Genomic DNA, 19,678 nt, shown 5'->3' with positions numbered 1-19,678 from the left:
GAGTTGAGATTGTGATGTTTTGGTAAAGAGTTTGGCAGTAAAAGGGAAAATGGGGTGCATTTCGTCAGTTTTGAAAGCATTTTTGAAAACTTTTATTTTACCCCCATTTTTGCGTGAGATTTCATATGTTTGACATGATTTACTTTTATATGAAATATGGTATATGTTTTATGAAAAATAATGCTTTGAGATAGAGAAGTGAAATAAGAGTGGTTTTCAAGCCAGCCGACGAAGTACCCATCCCCTAGAGTTACAGGTTATCAGATCTAGTTTATGGCTCTATGCATGCATATGACAGTTATTAGTGCTCTGTCTAGGCGTTGAGTGGTCTGTCAAGTATGACAGTTTCAGAGGCTCTGCCCGCACGATGATAGATCTTGTCGGGCATGACAGGTACGTCCCTCGCTCTGCCTGTGTGTGGGACGCCACCAGGTATTACAGATTTTCCCCAAGGTACTAGTTGTGGTGAGAGTTTCTAATACCAAATGTTGAGGTTTTATTCAGAATCAGATACAGTTAAAGGAAGTAAGTCAGAGTACTGTTTATTAAGTGCAGGATGGTTAGAAATAAATCACATATTGCATACATGAATGGGGTAGTTGCTTCCATTGCATATTCATAGAATTATATTGTCTTCGGGATTTGCTTAAGAATTGTTGTATGTTATCATTATTTTTTTTTCTTTCTTTTAAAGAACTTTTACAAACCTCCCCTTTCCCCCACTCACTGAGTATTTCAGCTCACCCCCTTTTAAATGTTTTCCCCCTCACCAGGACCTCCCAGAGATCGTGCCGAGCAGTGAGTCTCCACTCAGGGTTGTGGCATGCCACGCGTCGATATTTTCTTATATGGGTTTTATATTTATGTCGTATTGTATTTTGGACTTTCGCTTCAGAAACTCATGTTTTCCATCATGTATTTCCTTTTGTTTATGTTTGAAATGTGTAGTATAAGTGGACTTTATCTAGGTTGTGTCTTTTTCTTGAGCTAGAAAACTCAGTTTTTTATTACCAACTTGAAGGATAGTACAAGGACAAGTGTCCAAGCTAACTGACCAACCACCCTTCTATGCCCATAGGTTTTGTGAAGCTCTGTGGGGGACAAGAACTTACACAAACAGCGCCTACCACTCTAGCTCCCCACTTAAAAAACCCATCATGCCTAGAGTTTTGATGCAGCGGAATGGCCTTTACGAGATCACAACACACGTTATGGGGTTAAGCCTACAAGTACACCACTCATTGGCTCGAGGATCACTGATTTTGTCCTGTAATGGACTCATTAGAGGAATGACTCCAATTCTCGACTAGTTTGTGCAAGAATAGCTTAATCCCTTTTCTATTATGGACTATGAAGAACAACTCTTAACAACTAATGCACTCCCCTTTTATGGATCACCTCATTCTTAAAAAGTCTTATGAAATATTATCAATGCGCTATGAGGATATACGTACTTGATGTCTCAATTGTTACACCCCACATGAATGCTTCGTGAAACCACATAACCAGGTATGCTTTCAAAATATGATGCTCTTATCACGACATTGCAGATAAGGTCGTGACACTAGCCATCTAAGAATGTAATTCGACAATCTCGATAATAAAAAAAATGACACCGGAAAAACTCTCGAAAAATCGTTGGAAGGGGGTTATGCTTTCACTGTAATAATGTATACGGTCCAAGTCACTTGTATAACGCTTTAAAGAGAACATTGATAATATAATATATAATACCAAAGGGGAAATATGTCAAAATGATTCGTTTCAGGTCTTCTTATTTTGCAAAAACAAACAATTTAACACTTGTGTCAAAAAAATAATTAAAAAAAATAAACATATTATTTAGATGAACTCCTTCACAAATAAAATCTACCTTAATTGCAACAAAATTTCAAAGATTTATTAATCTATAAACAGGCTACAACTACAGAACTAAGAAACCAAGGAGAAGAGAGCAAGCGAAGATAGAACCGAAATGAAAAGAAGATATTTGACTTGTTCTAAAAGCTGAAGAAGTTTTGCCTCGAGCTCGAGTTGCGATTCCTGTACCAGTTCCTGAAGACCTCTTTTTCATGAAAATTTTAAGCTTCCGGGGCTCAGCTGAACTCAGTAGCCGACCCTCTTCTTGCAAAAGAACTCTGCTGTGTGGAACCAGAGTTGCAGCTCGATGATGATGGTCGTGAGCTGAACTTGGAAGAGACAAAGAGAAGAAGAGGATAGAGATGAGGAAGAAAGCGAGTATGGAACTGATCTTGGACATTTTTGGTTTGAAGAATTTAATGCTTTAGGTTGGGGTTGAGGGTTTTTATGAAATTGATTCAATGCGTGAAGGGGATTTTATATCCTTCGACGGGATAAGAAAAAAACAAGAGTATTGAGAATTGAGAGGAAGTGGGCCAATGGAAACCGTGGCGAAAGAGACCTGACAACTAATATTGAGAAGGGGAGGAGGGAAAAGACGGAAAAGAAAGGAAACAAAGGGAAGGGAGAGATAAAGAAGAAGGGTAAGAGATAGAAGAGAAAAAGGAAATAAAAAACAATAATGCTACGTTTATTCACGAGTTTAATATGTCTTATTATTTTTATTAAAATTATAAATGATATTCATATTTTTATTAAAATTATAAATGATATTTGTATTATATGTATGACATCCGTATTATACGTTATATTTACAAAGAATAATAAGATAGTTAGTAAGATTGTGAGTAAGCATAATATTACTAAAAAATTAAGGGTTTATGGATTAATTTAAAATTAACGATGAATATTAAAGTTTATTTTTTTTAGAAATAAAATTATTATATTGTCCTTAATTAAATGGATTTTATTAACATATTTGAACAAAAAAATTGGATAATTGTCATTTTTAAACCTTTCGCAATATCAAATTGACTTTATAACAAACTATGGTGATTGTATGTAGTTCGGCCTTTATATTCACAAGAGGTATCAATATCCACATGTGACTTTAAAGTGGTTCAGTAAGAAATATATTGCCAATACTATAATTTGGTTTGATGATTGGTGTGCACGCATTCAATTGTACTGATTATTATATGTATTGAATTAAAGTGATCTAATTTAAATTAAAATAGATTAAATTTAATATTGTCACGTCTTTAGTAAAACGAAAATGATGGGACTCTTGAAAGTTATGCACCGAATTTGTGTATCGAATAACATGACAAAATCTTAACCGTTGATTAATATTAACTGATAATGAATAAACAGTCAAGATTTTATCACGTTATTCAGTACACAAATTCGATACGCAACCTTCAGTGACTGTAACATTACTCTTAGTAAAAGACCATTCTAAATGTATAATTAATTATGTTAGTAAAAATATTTTATTTGAAAATTTTATTATATAATAAAAAGATTTTTAAAAAATCAATAATAAATCTTTTAACAAAAATTTTAAACTTGGTCGGTGGACTTGCCAACAATATCTTCCATGCGGGTCTAGCGGCACCATTAACATCGAACCATCACCAACTGTGGTAAGAAGAATCTGTGGGAGCTAACTGTAAAATCCTTTTTAAGATATTTATGATAGAACATCCATGATGGAGGCTTTTTTGTCATCGTTCAATGGACGTCTCTATGATGTTGGTTGGTCGTTAATTAATTTTTTAATATATTAATATTATTAAATGATTTTAATGTAAATATTTTTCAAATGAAGGGTTTAGCTATTAATTTTAGAAGAATAGCGCAGGAATTTTAAAATTTATAATGCAAATTCGCTCATCAAAACCAACCAAACACCTAACCAATGTTCTGAAACCCAGATCAAAAGGTGACCCAACCAAGTGACCAGTTTTCGATTTGAACGGTTCAACCGGTCAAACCAATGACGTCAACAACTCTATATAGTGACGCCAACAACTATATACATATATTCATTTTTTCTCACCTATCACCTCATCTCCTCTTTCTTCTTCTCACCTGTCACCTTATCTTCTCACCTCATCTTCTCTTTCTTCTTCTTCACCTTTTTTTTCCTCTCTTTCTCCCCCATCATCTTCTCTCTCTTCTTCTGCTTCTTCTTCTTTTTCCCTATCTTTCTTCCCGTCATCTTCTACTTCTTCTTCTCCTTCATCCTTTTTTTCTCTCTCTTTCTCCCCATCCTCTTCTCTTTCTTCTTTACAAATTAGATTTTGCTATTTTGAAGTTGAAAAATGCCAATGAAGAAAGGGAGATGAGGTAAAATCGTTTTAGGGATTTTGATTCAGTAGACCGGATTTGTTGTCGAACCGATTGGACCGGCAGTCTAACACTGTTTCACCGATCTAATAACGGTTTAAAACGGTCTAAATGATAAATCCGGTTTTATTGTATCAGTAAACCGAAATCTTGAACGAAACCCGGTCAGACCGGTCTAACCGGTCGGTCCGATCCGGTTGTCAGAACATTGCACCTAATAGTAGTCTATTTAATGTAGCATAGTCTGTTAACCAAACACCTCCTATAGCCTTAATTTTTACCCCAACAACAGTTAAATAACACTTTTTTATTTTTTTTTAAAAAAAAAAATACAATACCATGTGTTTCTGTGTACATGGCACACGAAAACTTTGTATATAAATAATCTTACCTGTTTTACATAATATATAAGGACCTGTCATTTCGTTTCTCATTTGACACATTTTTCTTCTCCTCTGGTCCACGTTAATTACTTTTATAAACAATTTAATACACACCCATCAACCCTCCACGTCGCAACATCTCGATGACACGTCACCAATCACTGACGCAGCAAACACACGCCACTTATCACGCATCCTTGATGACTAATTACACTCCCATAAGCCTGGAATTTAGACACCAATCAAACAGTAATTTTGTTGATCTTTTTTACTACATCGAGTTGTTTGTCTTTTCCATTTGGAATAATTTCATCTGGAAAGATAATGCTCGTTTATTTCCCAAATAGGATCATCAAGGTAGTTTGAGCATTGACAGTCAAGATCAAATGGAATATGACCAGTGACTGGATCTAATTGATGATAGACCAGAGCACCAGATTTTTGAAATGAATGAATGGAAAGTCCAAGTTCCCGTACTGTTGTAGCTGGTGAGACTGGAGTGATCATGAATTGAGTTTGTTGAAAACTCAAAGGTGGAGCACTGGGAGTTGCTGGAGACTTGAATCTAATAGTTATTGTTCCGTCACTATTATCATGCATGGTAGATTATGTAGAAACCACTGGAGTTTCTTTTTTATTAAGAGACTCATAACTCGTCACCCAAGAGTCTGGTAACAGTTTAATCAAATCATCTCTGGAAATCTACCTAGGAATATCGATGCAGTGAGAAGTATCTAAGAGTCAACAGTAAGAAGCAACGTGTCAGTAATCGTAGGAATAGCGAGATCAAGAGCATGGTTTTGGATCTGCCAAACCATCTGGTAATGCAAAGTAGATGCAATACTTCCTGGATTTAAATCTGCACCAACTATCTATAGTTGAACTTTAAGAGCTTTGGAGCAATGAACATCAGAGAGAGACATATTGAAATTAGGAAACAGTGTCATAATAACTGTTCCAACATTCAAAATTGTTTGTGTCGTTCCTATGCAAACATGTTGATATTGGACAAATATAGTGTCTAACAGAGCGTTTCGGACAGAGACTGGGAGTCGTTTTCTGCCATGGTAAGATAAAGCAAGTCTGATAGCACCAAAGTTTACATGAGAGTATCCTTCACGGATCCATCAGGTAATGGATTCTTGAGGGATTTCCAAAGTAACATATTGTTCTTGAGTTGTGGCTGGAATTTGAGATTTATCAAAAGTACTAGTCTGGACATACTTTTTGTCTGGCTTTATGGAAGGTCTAATAAGAGTTTTAAAGGTTTTAGACAAAGAAGAAGAAGACTAGGAAAAGGTTGTATAAGGATTTACAATGGGAGGGATCATATCTTGGATTTTTTTATTTTCTAAGATATAAGATATTTCATACAAACTATCTACTTTAGAAGAAGATCTAGATAAGCTAGTATTTATTGGAGCAGTGAAAGTAGATAAAGCTGAAGAGGATTCCATAAGCGTGAGTTCAACCTCTTAGATGTGTAATACAACCTCAAATGGTAAGAATAGCTCAAGACCCATAATAAATTAAGAACATTAAACATAAAACATAACCAAGACTTAAATGAGCCAATATCCGAGGGGAGGTAGTCCTCCGCACACACAGAAATTGGAACCAATAAGTAACTTAAAGAAGTCAATATCCGAGGGGAGGTAGTCCATGAATAAAACATTATTTTTTTTATTCGTGGAAAGATGCCTAGTAATAATGTGACTAAAACGATTTAGAGAATCAGATAAAGAATTATTTCTCCTAGGCCCAAACTTTTGTTCAGATTTTTTTTTTCTTTTTTAGCAAAGAGGAGCTACTTGGTGGTCTTGTAGAATCCTTTCCATCGCTATTGTGCTACTCCTATGAATTTGAAGGTGGAGTAATTTGCGAATACATGTAAAGATTGATATAGTCAGTGCGCTTAATGAAATACAAAATCTGATCTTTAGTGCACATGATTTTTAAGTTAAAAATTCTAATTGTCATTCAAAAGATTGGGTCATAGTCTTTAACATACTCTACTTGTAATTTCAGTAATTTGGATAGATAACACAAACTCATACTTGCAACTATTTTCAATTACCAATTAAGAGGGTTTCTGCTAAATAAGCTATCACCTCTTTAAAGAAAATCCAAGTTTGTTATCACTCTTTCTCCTAACCTGTCTTGGAAAATAATTTTGGCGCGCATCTTGGTAACGTTTTTTCATACCAAGTGGCCAGGAACCTCCACCTAGAAGCACTGTTGAGATCATTGATAGTGATCATGATTGTTCTTCAAGAGAAAGTCCCAGCAAAAATGAAATGACTTCTCCAAGAGTTCTAAGTAGTTCTCATTCAGGTCAGACAGGTGAGCAAAGTGGGACAGGAATGCTCAAAAGAAAACTAGACGCTTGTCTAAGTGTAAGTGAGAGCAAAATAGATAATAATGTTGATGATGTTGAGGTGAACAATTCTGCAACTGCTGATTGCAATACAGAGAAGCTTCAGATGTTGACCCATGAACATGATGGTTGTTGTAACCTGAGTCCAAATTAATCAATCCACAAACCAATCCAACACAAACAAGAATCAAGAATCACACACATACACAAGACAAGATTTACCGTGGTTCACCTATCCAATGATGGATAGATTACATCCATGTTGAGCTCCGAAATATGGAGACTCATTGCACTAGGATTATTCAACAGTTACACAACGATTACAAGCTTAATCGACTAAATCTGACCAATATCTCTACCCAAACTTAATCACCCTAATTTGTACCTGTAACTTGCAAGATTTCAAAAAACTAATCCAGTCTCAAAAAGGAAACACAACCTTCAGTTCAATCCTGCCCAGATTACAACGAAATAGCCCCAGCAACTAAGCCCTAATCAATTGCTCACTCACTCAAAATAGAAACCTAACAGAGAAGACTAACTCGATATCCTCTTCCACTGTTTTGCCCATTTTTATATCATTAACTATTAGTGATTGTGAGCCGCACAATCTGTCTTGAATCAACGTCCAGGATTCATTTCTTTAATTAAAATGAGAACGACGTCGTTTGGCTTCATAACACTTTCAATCTCCACCTTGAAGCCAACATTTTGCTTTTCCCTTTTCTGCTGAACCTCGTTCAGTGCAGTAAGTTTCTCTTATATTTCTTCTCAGCTCCGGAAATTGATTAACTGATGTGAAGTAAGTTCAAGCAATGCTTGAACTTGGCTGTTGTCACCACTTTAGTTCCCATGTCTGCTAGGTTTTCTTCAGTTGGTACCTTCAGGAGATTTACTTTTCCTTTTGCAATTATGTCTCTAACAAAGTGATGCTTGACATCCACGTGTTTTATTCTTTCGTGATACACCGGGTTCTTACTCAGGTGGATGACACTTTGATTATCTGAATAGACTGTTGCAGTGCCACTCAACCAATCTGCTTCTTTTAGAATTCCCTGTAACCATGTTGCTTCCTTGAAAGCATCTGAGACTGTTACATACTTAGCTTCCGTGGTTGATAATGCAACCAGTGGTTGCAACTGTGATTTCCAACTGACACAGTTGCCCCCCAATGTGAAGTAGTATGCTGTAGTGGACTTCCTGGAATCTCGGTCACCTACAAAATCAACATCTACATACCCAACCAGATCAAGTGATGCATTTCTTTTACAAAAGACCAAACCAATCTGAACAGTACAATTTATATATCTAAGCAACCACTTTAGAGCATTCCAATGTTCATTTCCAGGATTTGACATAAATCTACTCAATAGTGTTATTGCATAAGCCAAATCTGGTCTGGTGCTTATCATGACATACATCACATAACCTATGGCATTCGAATAAGGGACATTTTCCATTTTCAGCCTATCAGATTTTGTTTTTGGGGATTGTGACTTACTGAGTATGAAGTGGTTTGTAAGGGGCATTGTTACAACTTTGGAGTCAGCCATGCCAAACTTAGAGACCAGTTTTGTAGGTATAGGAATTGATGCAGTTTAAGGGTGTTTACACTCCTATCTCTATCAATCATCATTCCTAGGATTTTCTTTGCTCTACCTAAGTCTTCATATCAAATTCAGTACTTAATTTTGCTTTTATTTCATTAATCCGAGACATGGACTTACTAATCAATAGCATGTCATTTACATATAACAGTAAGTATATTGGCATGTTATTGATGCAGGCAAAATAGAAACAACTATCATACGTGCTTCTAATGAATCCACTTCCTACTATAAATGTATCAAACCTCTTATACCACTGCCTAGGGGATTGTTTAAGTCCATACAATGATTTATTCAATAAGAATACATACTCAGGCAACTTTTTTATCCTTAAATCCTATAGGTTGGCTCATGCATATCCTTTCATCCAACTCACCATGCAAAAAAGCAGTTTTAACATCCAATTGTTCTATCTCTAAATCATATTGTGCAACAATTGATAACATGAGTCTAACTGTTTTAAATTTAACTACTGGTGAGAAGATTTCAGTGAAATCAATACCTGCCCTTTGTGTGTAGCCCTTGGCCACTAACCTGGCTTTGAATCTGGGTGGATCAGATTGGTTTATCCCCTCTTTTAGTTTGTAAAGCCACCTGCATTCCACCAACTTTTGATCTTTGGGCTTTGGAATAAGTGTCCAGGTGTTGTTCAGATGTAGTGACTCCATTTCCTCTTTCATTGCACCCATCCAATCTTTTCTATCCTTTGATCTCATTGCCTCAGCATATGTATCAGGTTCAAATCTGTGTATTTCTACACCAGCTAGGAGTGTTGTATAGATCAAATCAGCATAGTTGTACCTTGTGGGAGGTCTGATTTCCTTCCTGACTCTGTCTCTGGAAAATTGATATTGGGCCAGATCACCATGTTGGTCCCTTTCAACATTCACATGTGGGTCTTCTTCATCCTCCTGATCTTGGGTTGGCTGTAGCTGGTCTTCTGTTGTGTCAGTCTCATCTGTTTGGATGTATTGATCAGAATGAGTTGCAGGCTCCACCTCAAACTGTGTTATCCCATTTTGTCCAGAATTTTCAGGATCTCCTTGTGAGCTACCTGCATTGTTAGTACTAGATTTGCAAGGAAAAACAGCTTCATTGAAAATCACATCTCGACTAACAATCACTCTGACCTCCAGGGCAGCCCTTTCCCAAAGCCTATAGCCTTTGGTTCCTTTTTGATACCCTAGAAAAACACACTAAAGGGACCTAGGCTCTAGCTTCCCATCCCGAATGTGTGCATATGTAGCACACCCAAACATTCTCAGGTGATCAAGAGATGGTTTTCTCTCAGACCACCTCTCTTTAGGACATTTGAAATCTATGGAGGTTGAGGGACTTCTATTAATCAGGTAGACTACAGTACCTAATGCTTCTCCCTAAAATTTTTTTGGTAGACCAACAATGAATAGGAGACATCTAACCCTTTCTAGTAAGGTTCTATTCATTCTCTCAACAACCCTATTTTGCTGAGGGGTTCCTCTAACAGTCTTATGCCTTAAAATGCCCTCTCCTACATAGTAAGAGTCAAAATCCAGGTTGCAGAATTCTAATCCGTTATCAGTCCTAAGGGCTTTTACCTTCCTATTTACTTGATTTTTAACCAGGTTTTTCCAGCCTTTAAACTTGGTTAAGGCTTCATCCTTAGACTTAAGAAGGTACACCCATACCTTCCTACTATAGTCATCCACAATGGAGAGGAAATAGCAATTCCCTCCATGTGTCCTAACCCTTTCAAGACCCCAGAGATCTATATGCAAATAATCCAGACAATTTTCAGCTAGATGAGTTCCCTTTTAGAAACTCATTCTGTGTTGTTTACCCAACACACATGTTTCATAGAAACTCAACTCAGATATGGATTCCTTACCAAAGTAGCCTTGCTCGCTTAAAATAGTCATACCTTTCTGGCCTATATGGCCAAGTCTCAAGTGTCATTTCTCTGCAGTAGAAAGGTTAGTAGATAATAAAGCAAAATTAACAGCAAGTACATAGTATTGGCCACACAGAATGTATAGTCCATTTTGTTTGACTCCTTCAAGCATTATATCATTATTCTTATAAACTACTATGGACCTATTTTGTGCCTTGTAACTACATCCAGCTTCATCTAATGTTCCTAATGAAATCAGGTTCCATTTAAGTTCAAGTATGTACCTTACTCTAGTTAACATTATGATCTTACCATTATTCAACCTAATGGCTATGTTTCCAATGCCTTGAACCTTACATGAGTGATTATTTCCCATGAACACGGTTTCAAATTCTCCTTTCCTAAGGTTTTGGAACCATTGTATGTTTGGGTTTAAATGGAAAGTGCATCCTGAACTAGGACCCAATCCTTACTGCTAGCTAGATTTGAGACTATGAGAGCTTCTGAAATCTCAATATTGGTGCTAGTACTAGCTAAATTACTCTCTGTACTGTGTTGTTTTTGTTTCTTTATCTAGTCATAACAGTTCTTCTTAAGGTGGCCAGGCTCATTACAGTGAAAGCACTTTCTGGTTTCTCCCTTAGTCTTATTATTATTCTTCTCCTTCTTCTTAGTTCTAAAACTCATGTTTTGTTGGAAGTTTTTACCATTATCCTTTCCTAATTGTATTGAATCTATTCTACCTTTGACAAACAAATTATTTCCATTTCTCTTCTGAATTCTCAACTCTAATTCTCTGGACTTCAGGCCAGCTATTATCAGGTCAATACTGGGAACTGTCCCAATGTATTGTAAAGCATTTTTCACCACTAAATACTCATCAGGCAAAGAATTCAACAATATCATTGCTAAGCTAGAGTCCCCTAACTCCTGATCTGTACCTTTCAGCAATAAAGTCATTTTTAGAAATTCATCAAGATTTTCTTCTAAAGACGTAGTCATATCCATCTTATAAGAAAACAAAGCACCTTTAAGAAAAGCTAGATTCGGTGCAGACTGTAAAGAATACAAGGATTCGAGTTTACTCCAAAGCGTGATTGGTGTTTCCATGTCGTCTACCTTTCGCAGTATAGCATCGGACAGGTTTATTATGACCAAATTATAGGCTTCCTTGTCAATTTCAGACTTCTTTTTCAGTTTCTCCTCAGGCCACTCGGTGGTGTCCTTCTCCAGAGCAATCCCTACTGTATTGTGGGAAATGAAGGTCTTCATCTTCATCTTCTATGTGTTGAAATCAATCTTTCCATCGTATTGGGAGATCTCTATACGCATAGTACTCATAACTTTGTAACTATAACCCTAGACAAATTTGAAGATTTGCTCCCTGACTTGTGTTTTTGACCCAGACTCACAAATTTACCCCAAGACTCAGCAAGATTCGAAGCCCTAGTGATCTAGAAACCTTTAAATCGAAAAAACCCCTAAATTCTGACAAACCCTAATTTTCCAATTTGTCTCAAATTAAATTGATCTTAAACCGAGATACACCTTAGGACCTTGGCTCTGATACCACTGTTGTAACCTAAGTCCAAATCAATCCACAAACCAATCCAACACAAACAAGAATCAAGAATCACACACATACACAAGACAAGATTTACCGTGGTTCACCTATCTAATGATGGATAGATTACATCCACGTTGAGCTCCGAAATATAAAGACTCACTGCACTAGGATTATTCAACGGTTACACAACAATTACAAGCTCAATCTACTGAATCTGAACAATATCTCTACCCAAGCTCAATCACCCTAATTCGTACCTGTAACTTGCAAGATTTCAGAGAACTAAGCACAACCTTCAGTTCAATCCTGCCCAGATTACAATGAAATAGACCCAGCAACTAAGCCCTAATCAATTGCTCACTCACTCAAAATAGAACCCTAACAGAGAAGACTAATCCGATATCCTCTTCCACTATTTTGCCCATTTTTATATCATTAACTATCAGTGATTGTGAGCCGCATGATCTGTCTTGAATCAATGTCCAGGATTCATTTCTTTAATTAAAATGAGAACGACGTCGTTTGGCTTCATAAAACTTTCAATGGTTCTACTGTTAGACATTCAACTACAGTTATTCCTCCTAGTAGTAACAATGTGGAGAAGTTATGCACTTCTTCAAGTCAGGGGCCAGACATTCTGAGGCAATGCAAAGAGAAGATGGAGCGGGAACATACCTCTCAAAATCTTAAGAGAGAGTCTCTTTCAAGTTTCCCTGCTGCATTTGACATAGAGGGCATTTCCAGCTCAAGTTCTAGTTTCTTTGACTCTGATGATGATTCAGATATGGATTTTGACTTTTTTGAGCTGATTGGGACCCAAAATGATAAAAAAAAATGGGAGTTTGAAGCAGACATGCCTACTGCATTTTTGAGCTTTCTTTTATCATTAAGAAGACAATAGCCTGCTCTACATTAATTTGTGTTGATCAACTGGTATTGTGCAATTTCTTTTTGATTTAATCTCTTTCTCAATTGAATTGACTGCAGGGGTACTAGTTTGGCTGAGTTTCTCATAAACGGGGATCCACTAGGAAAGCTGAGGAAATCTATTCCTGAGTTGGAGCAGTATGATGAAAAAGGCCTTGATGATTGCAAAAAACTAGCCACTGAGCACTTGAAACAGTTATTTGAGATATACCAGAGTAAAGAGGATCCTCTATTCTTCTCTTAAATTGGGTACACAACTTTCTTATGATTAGAAGTTTAATCCTTTAGCCAAAGGGAGTTTGCACCAAATTTTAAGTACATATAACTGGTGAATTTTATTTGTGATATATTTTATGCTTAAAAAATTAAGGTTGACGTAAGCTTACATCAGCAAGCACCAATTAGAGTTCAGGAAGGCTTTACACCGTCCAAGAGTTGCCACGTCGCCTCAAGATAGAAAGGATACGGTTGTCATCAACCTAGCAGATTCATGTTTTGTCTATGAGTGAATGAGGACCGCACACCTGTCCAAGCCCCAGATAATTTGAAGATATTTCATAGGTTATCAGTCAATGGGAGGCAAGGAAGAACTTGCACGGCACCTATCCACTTGCAGATTTGTAATCATTATCTTGAATTCAACTACTATAAATAAAGGACTCCCTCTCTCATTTTCGGGATCTCTAATGTTTACTTTCATAAGCAATCAATAGCAAAGACAACCTACGAAAAAGAGACTAACTTGATGCTCAGTTATTGTACCCCTGCTTGTTGTTTGCTATATACGACCTCTTGTAAACTCTCATCTATAAAAGAAACAGTGGACGTAGGAATCGCTTTAGGCATCCAAACCACTTTAAAAATTACCTCTCTCATTTATTATTCAATTTTTGCAGTCGATAATATTGTTTAACATTATTCTGACACTTGAATCAGTTAATCACGTGTAATTTCCAAGAATAATTTAGTATTTTACACGTGCGAGTCGTTAGTGTCAAAATCACTCATCAACAATATAGATGCAAAGCCTTTTGCCCCAAATTAAGTACATATAACTGGTGAATTTTATTTGAACCTTATATCCTGTATGTCATATTTTGGTCCTCTTTCTGCAAAATTTAGTAGTTATTTTGATATACTGCCATGTTTTACTGTTAAGTGAAGTGAATAATGTTGAACTTTCAAATTAAAAATTATTGTTCCTAGTAGTAATGAGATCAAGCCAATTTTTATTCCTTGAGCCTTCCCACATGCTGTAGAAGCGTATGATACAATAACTGGTAAATTATAGCACTGCAAGCATATAACTGTTGTAGACTTCAGAAGCTCATCAACAAATTATGGTTTTCTCCCTGGATTGGTTGGCGTTTGTTGATTTTTATCATCTTTCATTGATATTGTGTCCCATGGTGTATTTAATGATTTTCATTACCATATACTTCTGGCTTCAAGCCAGGAGACATGATAGGTTTGGCCTAGTGCTTTAAAGATCAATATTCAGTGGCTATTTGGTCAGCCGTGTTGTGACAGTCGGAGTGCTCCTGACGGCCGTATTGACGACATTGAGTTGAATCCTTGAACACGCTGTCGCCCATAAATATAATTACATAAAAAATGGCAGAATATTAATATCAGACCAGCAAACAATTGGTGAAGTGAATCAGCCCAAATGTAGATAGTAAATTACTCGTGATGAGAGGAATCGACCCAACTAGACCCTGCTAGCTTCTTAATATTATTATTTTTCATTACTACTCTCAATTGTGTTGCATCATCCCACCGTCCCACATCTGCATACATATTGTATAGCAGCACGTATGGGGTTGAACTTTCTGGTTCAAGTTTCATCAATGCCTCAGCTGCAACTCGGGCCAACTCTACATTGTCATGCACCCGGCATGCACCCAGCAATGCACCCCACACAGCTTTATCTGGTTCAAATGGCATGTTTTTTATCAAATCCATGGCCTCCTCCAGATGCCCATGCCTACCCACTATGTCCACAAGGGCAGCAAAGTGCTCAATTCTTGGCTCAATACCATATTCACTGATCATTGATTTAAAATGTCCACGGCCTTCTTCTACTAGTCCTGCATGAGCACAAGCACTCAACACTGAAATAAATGTTATATATGTAGGCAAAACTTTGGAACTCTTCATCAATTTGAAAACTTGTAAAGCCTCTGTTGCAAAACCATGGGATGTATATCCTCCAATCATTGCATTCCACGAGATTACACTTCTCTGCAGTTTCATCTCATCAAAAATACTACGTGCCTCAGTTATTGCTCCGCATCTTGAATACATGGTGATGAGGGCATTGTGTATTGGCAAATCTGGAATAACTTTTTTAGTGACTAGTTGATGAATCTGCATTCCCAGGTGCAGGTCCAGAATTTGAGTAGACACACTGAGAACTGAAGATAAGGTGTGCCGGTCAGGTTTCTCTACTTCAACTTGCATCTGGCTGAAGAGCTCAATTGCTCCTTTATAGTCCTCGTTTCTCTCACATCCTGCTATCATTGAATTCCATGAGACCAAATTCTTTTGAGGCATCCTCTCAAAAAAATCACGAGCAAGCTCTAAATTACCCATCTGAGCATACCCCGATATCATTGTGTTCCACGAATGAGTATCAGGACTCGGCATTTCACCGAAGAGATTAGAGGCCTCTTCCATATTTGACAAATGAACATACCCACTAATCATAGTATTCCATGAAAAACTGTCTCGTTCCACCATTTGATCAAAGATTTCCCTTGCAGAAACAATATCTCCCGCCTTCACATAACACATAATCATCGAATTCCACGACACAACATTCCTCCTAAAGTTTTCATTTCCTTCTTCTCCTTGCTCACTACAAACTGGTATTCGATCAAAAAGCCTTCGAGCTTCATCTACTCTTCCTCTCTGACCATACCCGGCAATCAAAGTATTATAAGCATGCACTAAATCTTCTCTACCGTCACACCTATTCCCAAATTTAACCAGAATTTTTCCCGCTTCATCCAACTCACCATTCTTAATAAGACCAGCCACAAGTGCGCTTAAAGAAGCAGAGTCCCGTTCAGGCATTTTCTCAAAAAACTCCATAGCACGAGCCACGTCACCATTCTGCAAAAACCCCGAAATCATAGCGTTCCACGATACAACATTCCTCTCACTCTCAGGCATTTCATTAAAAACCCTCAACGCCGCCTCCGTTATACCATTCTTCGCATACCCACTAATCATTGTATTCCACGAAACACTATCTCTTTTAGGCATTTTATCAAACAACAATCTAGCCTCCTCCAAAAACCCACTTCCACGACACGAAATATACCCCGAAATCATTAAATTCCACGAAACGACGTCTCTTCGAGGCATTATATCGAACAGTTGTCTTGCTTTAGCCATTTCTCTGAATTTTACATACCCATTGATCATCGCATTCTACGTTACAGTGTTTCTTTGTACTGTTTTATCAAACACGGCTCTTGCTTCACTCAGACAGTTCGTTCTTATCAAATGGGAGATCTTTTTGTTAGGCGAGTAAACGTCTGGCTTCGACTTCGTCTCGGAGGCAAAGTTGCGAGACAGTGAAGTTACTTTCCGGGCAATGCATGATCCCAGTAAATAACGAGAAAGATAGCTTCGAGCTTGAGCTCTTCTTTTGGTGGCCAAAACGGTCGCGTTTAGCCTCTGCATGGTTTCAGTGGAACCCCAAGCTAGCTGCTGAGCTTACCGCGTTGTTAGATAAACGGTGACACCTTGAACAGACCGAGACGTGCAAGTCTGAAACGGTTTCCAACATATTGGAGTTTCGAGAGCGGAAGCTGGTTGTTTTTTATGGGAATTTGATTGGTTCTTTGAAACGGGGGTTTGATGGGGCTGTTTATTAGGTTAAACACATTAAAAATGAGATTTTAATACCAAAAAAAATTATTTATTCGTGTTACCATAATTTTATCTACATATTTTAAATAAATAAAAACAGGATTAACATAAATACTGTGGGCCTATTTTCCTTCCATCTGATCTGAGATTGTGAGTGCGATGTAAGATAAAATAAGTGATGGGTAGTCTCCACGTCCGCATTCCGCCGCCGTGGAACCACAACGTCCGGCGGCTCCACAACCAAGAGCCACAACAACCCTTGTGCCATTTCCCATCTGCAAGTTTAAGCAAGCAAGGCCAGCGGTTCCTCAGGTCTCTGGTAGTCACACGAGACTCCAAAACGGCCAACCGTTTGATAAGTAAATTTGTTGCATTGTCTCCTCAGTTTATAGCTCTCAACGCCCTCTGTCACCTCCTCTCTCCTCACTCCACGCACCCCCACCACCTCTCCTCTCTCGCTTTACCAGTAAGTCACAGTTCCCTTTCTCAGCTTCATGTTAAAAGGATGAACTTTTATATTGTTACACCATCAAAATTGCCTTTTTTTTTTTTTTTTCTTTCCTGTAGTTGTACTTGAGAATAACTGAGCGTCATGGTTTAAGTGGAATCCGAAGCTAGTTGCTGAGCTCATGGCGATGTTAGATAAACAGGGAAGCATGAAGAGACTGAGCTTTAATGTCTGAAACGGTTGGAAAATTGGAGTTTCGAAGCGGGAACTGTGTGTTTTTATGGGAATTTGATTGATTCTTACTGTAAATGATTTGAAAGGTGAGTTTCATGAGATTTGTGGTCGTTTGGGTGGGCTTATAAGTGATTCTTCTTCTGTTTATGTAAACGCCATGGTTATAAGTCGATGGTTGGTGTTTATGTGAGATGGGTCAGCCCCATGAAGCTGAATCGGGTTGACGAGATGAGAGTTGTAGGACCAAGCCAACTGGGTTTGAGTTTAGGTTTCTTGTTTATGGGTAGGGGAGATTAGGTTGTTTGAAGAAATGGAAGATGTGTTAAGAAAATGGAGAGTGAAGGGTTTGAGGTTGATACAGTTTGTCGAATATGGTTCTCTCTTCTTATGGGCTTGCAATGAGCTTTCAGAATGGTTTTATGGCTACAGAAGATGAAGGATTAGGCATTCCCTTCTCAATAGGACTTACAATCGTGTTGAATTCATGTTCTACAATCTGTCAATGCTGCAAGACTTGAATGATTTTCCGGTTTCGATAACAGAGTTAACAGGGAGTTTGAATGGGGATGAGGTTCTGTTGGTTGAAGAGTTGTTGATCATGGTGTTTTGAATGAGGCGATGGAATGGAATTCCATGGAAGTAAAGCTGGATTTGCATGGTATGCACTTGGGTTCAGCCTACTTGATAATGTTGCAGTGGATGGAGGAGATGAGATTCAGGTTTAGTGATGGAAATTATGCGATTCCAGCAGAGGTTACTGTGGTTTGTGGATTAGGAAAACATAGCAGTGTTAGAGGGGAATCCCCAGTGAAAGCTATGGTTAAAAAGATGGTGATTCGAACAAATTGTCCACTGAGAATTGATAGGAATAATATTGGTTGTTTTGTTGGCAAAGGGCATGTTGTTAATAACTGGTTATGTTGATCAAGAAATGATATTGCTGTTAAGAATTTGGTCTCATAAAGACTTTCATTTATATATTTGATAATGCTTTACACGTAGGTAAAGAACTCGTTTTCTTTACATTTCTAGGGTTCCAGCTCTATCAAAAATTTGTACACCAGAAACAACAAGAGTTGAAGAATGAACAATGAGCCAGAATTGAGAATACCGTACCTAACAAATCTCAGCAGCTCTCAAAACCATGGCATCCACCATATATACATCTTGCCAAGATTTCTGTGCGAGACTGCTTCAGCAATTAAGTGACGAGCCTGACCTTCTACACCTAAAGGTAAAGATGGTGCTGCCCCAACCCCAACCTCGACCCCTTGCAACCTTGCCTGAATATTACTGATGGCTCGCTGCAAATATTGAGAGTATATGCTTAAATGATCAGTTCCAATACGGTGACAAATGCATCAAATTTGCTGATGGTACAATCTTTAAACATTAGAATCGTAAAGCAGTACTTGTTACTAGAACAAAGGAGAACAGCGAATACACATACCTGTGCATGTGGGTTCTGAACTTCTACCCCACTGAATTTGTGGGATTTAGTCCACTCAACGAGAGGATCATGAATGAACGTTTCAAGAACACTCATCAAAGTCTCCCTGTGAGTTCTCAGCACTTGAAGTGTGATTTCACAAGCCTTCAGGAAGATACCCTCATAACCAGTGATCCCCAAGCCGTCAATCATGTTCTATATATATTCCATCAGATAGTGTCAGTTTTTTCAGTAGGCAACTGAAATAATTAGGATACAGCCAGAGAAACAAAAACAATACTATGAATAGGACATCGAGTATTAGTATGAGTTAACTAATAAAATGAAGTCCAGAAAAACAGTGATTAGAAATAAATATATAAGTACACCTTTATCTTTGCTACATGATTAGTTTACTTCACCAAAAAGTTACTAATAATACATTTATCACAAAGGATTATATATATCCTGCACATAATTTCAAACCTTTGGCAAAATGCGAGATATTCCTAAGTGAATACTCAGATCATATTTCATAGATCTTGTTCTCACAGAAAAGTGGAAAAACTCGAGGATTTCTAAAATTTTAAAGAATAGTGATTAAAACCATAGTATCTATGGATATATGTTCTATTTATACCTGGGTCAACCTAAAAGGCACCAGCTCAGGCTTCTCCAACTGCAAACCTTTATCAAACAGGCAACTGAAATCAACATGAACACAGTCACCAGTGGTAGAGTC

General features: G+C 37.5%; 3 protein-coding genes and 1 pseudogene across 3 annotated transcripts; 1 reads left to right on the top strand and 3 right to left on the bottom strand.

Moving 5' to 3' along the window:
- Positions 1 to 7,760: 7,760 nt before the first annotated feature.
- On the bottom strand, positions 7,761 to 8,432 carry LOC116141803 (secreted RxLR effector protein 161-like). Its single transcript, XM_031427282.1, has one exon. It carries the CDS (start codon positions 8,430 to 8,432, stop codon positions 7,761 to 7,763), a length of 672 nt encoding a protein of 223 aa, XP_031283142.1.
- A 6,181-nt stretch (positions 8,433 to 14,613) lies between these two features.
- Positions 14,614 to 16,781, bottom strand: LOC116141794 (pentatricopeptide repeat-containing protein At1g62260, mitochondrial-like). Its single transcript, XM_031427272.1, is given in 1 exon segment — positions 14,614 to 16,781. A coding segment is annotated over 1 exon segment (2,010 nt). The 5' UTR covers positions 16,637 to 16,781; the 3' UTR covers positions 14,614 to 14,626.
- Positions 16,782 to 16,926: 145 nt separating this feature from the next.
- On the top strand, positions 16,927 to 18,495 carry LOC116141893 (annotated as a pseudogene).
- Positions 18,479 to 19,670, bottom strand: LOC116141796 (serine/threonine-protein kinase ATR-like). Its single transcript, XM_031427274.1, has 3 exons — positions 19,577 to 19,670; positions 18,958 to 19,152; positions 18,479 to 18,811 (listed from the first exon to the last, which is right to left on the bottom strand). Exons 2-3 carry the CDS (start codon positions 19,147 to 19,149, stop codon positions 18,644 to 18,646), a joined length of 360 nt encoding a protein of 119 aa, XP_031283134.1. The 5' UTR covers positions 19,150 to 19,152; positions 19,577 to 19,670; the 3' UTR covers positions 18,479 to 18,643.
- Between the last annotated feature and the right edge of the window lie 8 nt (positions 19,671 to 19,678).

This window comes from Pistacia vera, unplaced genomic scaffold, assembly GCF_008641045.1.
Source record: "Pistacia vera cultivar Batoury unplaced genomic scaffold, PisVer_v2 Contig400, whole genome shotgun sequence".
In the NCBI taxonomy this organism is placed as follows: Eukaryota; Viridiplantae; Streptophyta; class Magnoliopsida; order Sapindales; family Anacardiaceae; genus Pistacia; species Pistacia vera.
This window is presented reverse-complemented; position numbering and strand designations above follow the sequence as displayed.